At 55.2% G+C, this 4139-nt stretch overlaps 1 protein-coding gene across 1 annotated transcript; it reads left to right on the top strand.

Annotated features, from left to right (window-relative positions):
• Positions 1-2163: 2163 nt before the first annotated feature.
• On the top strand, positions 2164-3900 carry LOC311218900 (potassium voltage-gated channel subfamily A member 3-like; the record flags this gene model as incomplete). The annotated part of the gene is made up of 1 exon (XM_084301797.1): positions 2164-3900. The coding sequence occupies one exon, from the start codon at positions 2164-2166 to the stop codon at positions 3898-3900; it is 1737 nt and encodes a 578-aa protein (XP_084157923.1).
• Positions 3901-4139: the final 239 nt, after the last annotated feature.

Raw genomic sequence — 4139 nt, 5'->3', positions numbered from 1 at the left:
ATTATAGATGTTATGCCTTGTTGCTTTAAGCCTTTTGTAATCAATAAATGTTTATGGTATAAAGCAGCCCTGTTTGTTTGTCTTCGACCAGATGACAGTGATTTATTGGCAGAAATCCTAGCAAAGAGATGAGCCAGAAAACTCTGTAAGTGCTACACACATGTATGCAAGGAGCAGATGATGGCTGTTGCACAATCATGAAAACTGCAGACAGCAGTGCCTAGGTTTTGGATAGGAACGGTTGTTTCCAGGATTTTTTCTGATCCTCTAAAGAGTAATGGCACTTCAGGGGTTAAAGATGCCCTGGAGCTCAGTTTCCTGCTTTGTCCCATGTGATGCTGTGTAGAATGGGAGGGATGCTTTGCTGGAAACATGTTGCTGATTAGCATTGTTAATTGCCATAGGAATGGTGGGGGAGCAAGGCCAGAAGCCTGTTGCCCTAGCTCCCTTGTCCTGGGCAACACTCAGCAGTAAACAGCACAGGACTCAAAAAAAGGGGCTTAAAGCTGAGGGGGTAGTGACAAGGAATGTGTGTCCAAGGCCAGGGCAGGGTGACATGGCCTGCAGATGAGTGTCCCTTCATATGGCTGTCTTCCAACAGCAGTGCTGAGCTGCTGCCCTGCTGCCAATGTGAAAAACGTAGCACCAGGGCAGCACTACTGCTGGTGGTTGGTGGTTGGCCACACACCACATCCAGGAGCATCCTTTGGGCCAGACACCTCGCTGAGGCTGACAATGGGGTACCTCCATGACATCTGCTGCCTGGGGGCTTGTAACCCCCTCTCAGACCTGTCAGCAGAAAGGGGTAGGCAGGCTGGGCTTGCTCAGATCTGTTTCCATGTGTAGTACAGACTCGGCTCCTACAGAAATATTTATTGCTGTTTTCCCCCATGGGTTTGTATATTTTGTACAGCTTGTTTCTAATTTAAAGTATAAATAAGTTTGATCTTTTCATCTGTTTCTCTCCCTACCTTCTGGAGGCTGTGCTTGTTAAAAATAACCATGGTGAGGAGCTGAAGCAGGGCTGCTGGCAGGGTTTTTGCCTCCTCCATGGCGGGGCTCCTGTGGGAGTGGCAGTGTGGTGGCCGTTCATACACAGCCCCGGCCTGGCTCGCACAGTCACAGCAATGGCCTGAATTCCTGCAGCCTCACCTGGCACATGGCTGGAATGCAAGCACTTCTAGGGAGCCACCAAGGGGGCTTGGGAAAATGGGGAACCAGGGTGGAAGAGCAGGGTGCAAGGACTGTGCGGGGGTGTCCCTGTGTGCATGTGTCGTGGGGATGCTGCAGTTGCCAGCACAACGTATCTGTGGAGGGGGCTTTCTTAAAAAAAAAAAAAATCCCATTTGACCAAAGCTGAATTATTTGCAAAAGAGATCAGCTGAAGCAAGAAAAAAAAAGAAAGCCTTGCAGGAAAGTCTGAAATGCAGACCGGGGATCAGAGTGAAACTGCCTTTGTCGAGGTGGCTCAGCTTCACTTTGCCATTGATTTTGTTGTGGGGATGCACATGCACACATGCAAGTATGTGCATGCAGATAGGCATGCACACATATGCATGTGCACACATGCTCACACGTGCACGTACACATACTTGTGTGCGCACATGCACACGTGCATGTACAAACATATGAACATGCACACACGCAAGCACACCCACACACATACATGCACACGCAAAGGCAAATGTGTGCACACGTACTTTTGCACACACACGCCCTTGCACACGGGTACACACACGCACTCGCACGACCCCTTTCCCACTCTTCCCTCCCCCCCCCCCCATGCTCTCTGCCCTATGCGCCTCCAGCCAGCGCCAGCTCCGCGCCCGCTCCCAGCCCCCCGGCGCGCCCCGGCCAAGGCGCCGATTCCCTCCAGGCCATGCCCGAGCCGTGCCCGAGGGGCTCCCCGGGCCGAGGGGGCAGTGAGACGGGGGGGTGTCTGCGGGGCAGGGCCGGGGGGTGCTCTGGCGGCTGAGCGAGGCGGTGCCAGGGCTGGGGGCGGATTTTTTGAGAGCAGCCTCGGCTGCTCAGAGCCGCGGCGGCCGCCGGAGGAGCGGGACGGCTGCTTCTGCCTCTGCCTGGAGGAGGAGGAGGAGGAAGAAGAGGCTCCGACCGCCGCCTCTCCCTCCCGCCCCCCCCTTTCCCCTTCCGCCCCATACCTTTATGGACGAGCGCCGGAGCTTGCTCCACTCTCCGGCTGCCTCTTCCGCCGGCCGGCCGCCGAGCAGCAGCCACCACAACCTGGGCTACACCGAGCAGCCGCCCCCCGCCGGCCCCCGGCCCCACGAGGAGGAAGAGGGCGAGGAGGCGGAGGAAGGCAGCATGACCGTGGTGGGGGGGGGCGGCGGCGGAGACCCCCTGCTGGAGGAGCCGCAACATCCGCACCCTTTGCTGGTGGGGGACCGCTACGACCACCCTCTGCCTCCGGCTGCCGGCCCCACCGGTCACCCCGCGGGCAGTGGGGAGCACGAGTGCTGCGAGCGGGTGGTGATCAACATCTCCGGGCTCCGGTTCGAGACCCAGCTCAAGACACTGGCGCAGTTCCCTGAAACGCTGCTGGGAGACCCCCGTAAGAGGATGCGCTACTTCGACCCCCTCCGCAATGAGTATTTTTTTGACCGCAACCGGCCCAGCTTCGACGCCATCCTCTATTACTACCAGTCAGGTGGGCGCATCCGACGGCCCGTCAACGTCCCCATCGATATCTTCTCTGAGGAGATTCGCTTCTACCAGCTAGGGGAGGAGGCCATGGAGAAGTTCCGGGAGGATGAAGGTTTCATTCGGGAGGAGCAGCGGCCACTCCCAGACAAGGAGTTTCAGCGTCAGGTGTGGTTGCTCTTTGAATATCCCGAGAGCTCTGGGCCAGCCCGAGGCATTGCCATCGTCTCTGTCCTGGTCATCCTTATCTCCATCGTCATCTTCTGTTTGGAGACCCTGCCTGAATTCAGGGATGACCACGACTATGAGGGAACTGGGGGGACCTTCGGGACAGGCGGTGGCCCTCTCCCACCTGATGTTTTCACCAACTCCTCATCCTCGGCCACTTCCATGGTGTCATCCTTCACTGACCCTTTCTTTGTGGTGGAGACTTTGTGCATCATCTGGTTCTCCTTTGAGCTGCTGGTCCGCTTCTTTGCCTGCCCCAGCAAGGCCACCTTCTCCAAGAACATCATGAACATCATTGACATTGTGGCCATTATCCCCTACTTCATCACACTGGGTACTGAGCTGGCAGAGAGGCAAGGCAATGGCCAGCAAGCCATGTCCCTGGCCATCCTCCGAGTCATCCGTCTGGTCAGGGTCTTCCGCATCTTCAAGCTCTCCCGACACTCCAAGGGACTGCAGATCCTGGGGCAGACCCTCAAAGCCAGCATGAGGGAGCTGGGCTTGCTCATTTTCTTCCTCTTCATCGGCGTCATCCTCTTCTCCAGTGCTGTCTACTTCGCAGAAGCTGATGACCCCAGTTCAGGTTTCAGTAGCATCCCTGATGCCTTCTGGTGGGCGGTGGTGACCATGACCACAGTGGGCTATGGGGACATGCACCCCATCACCATTGGGGGCAAGATTGTGGGGTCTCTGTGTGCCATCGCGGGGGTGCTAACCATTGCTCTGCCCGTGCCCGTGATAGTCTCCAATTTCAACTATTTCTACCACCGGGAGACAGAAGGCGAGGAGCAAGCCCAGTACATGCATGTTGGGAGCTGCCAGCACCTCTCGTCTACCGAGGAGATGAGGAAGGCGCGCAGCAATTCCACCCTCAGCAAGTCCGAGTACATGGTGATAGAGGAGGGGGGAATCAACCACAGTGCATTCAAACAGGCTGCCTTTAAGACAGGGAACTGCACAACCACAAACAATCCCAACTGTGTGAATATCAAAAAGATCTTTACGGATGTTTAAAAACAAAACAGCAGCAAAACCCGAGGATGTGGTAAAAAATAATAAATGCAAAGTGACTATGTACTTGGTGTTGTGTGGAACATGCACCATCGTCAGTCTGTGTATGCCCTTGTTTTTATACGTTTATTTTTTTAGATCTTTCCTTTCTAAAGATCTTAAAGGGATTTAAATTGCTCTGAAGAAAAGAGGACAGCTAACAGTTAAAGAGGTGGAAGAAGATGACAAAACTCTCACCGCTG

The sequence above is a fragment of the Netta rufina genome (genome assembly GCF_964035555.1).
Source record: "Netta rufina genome assembly, chromosome: 26".
NCBI classification, from domain to species: domain Eukaryota; kingdom Metazoa; phylum Chordata; class Aves; order Anseriformes; family Anatidae; genus Netta; species Netta rufina.
The sequence above is the reverse complement of the archived record's forward strand: the minus strand, read 5'-3'. Positions and strand labels throughout refer to the sequence as shown.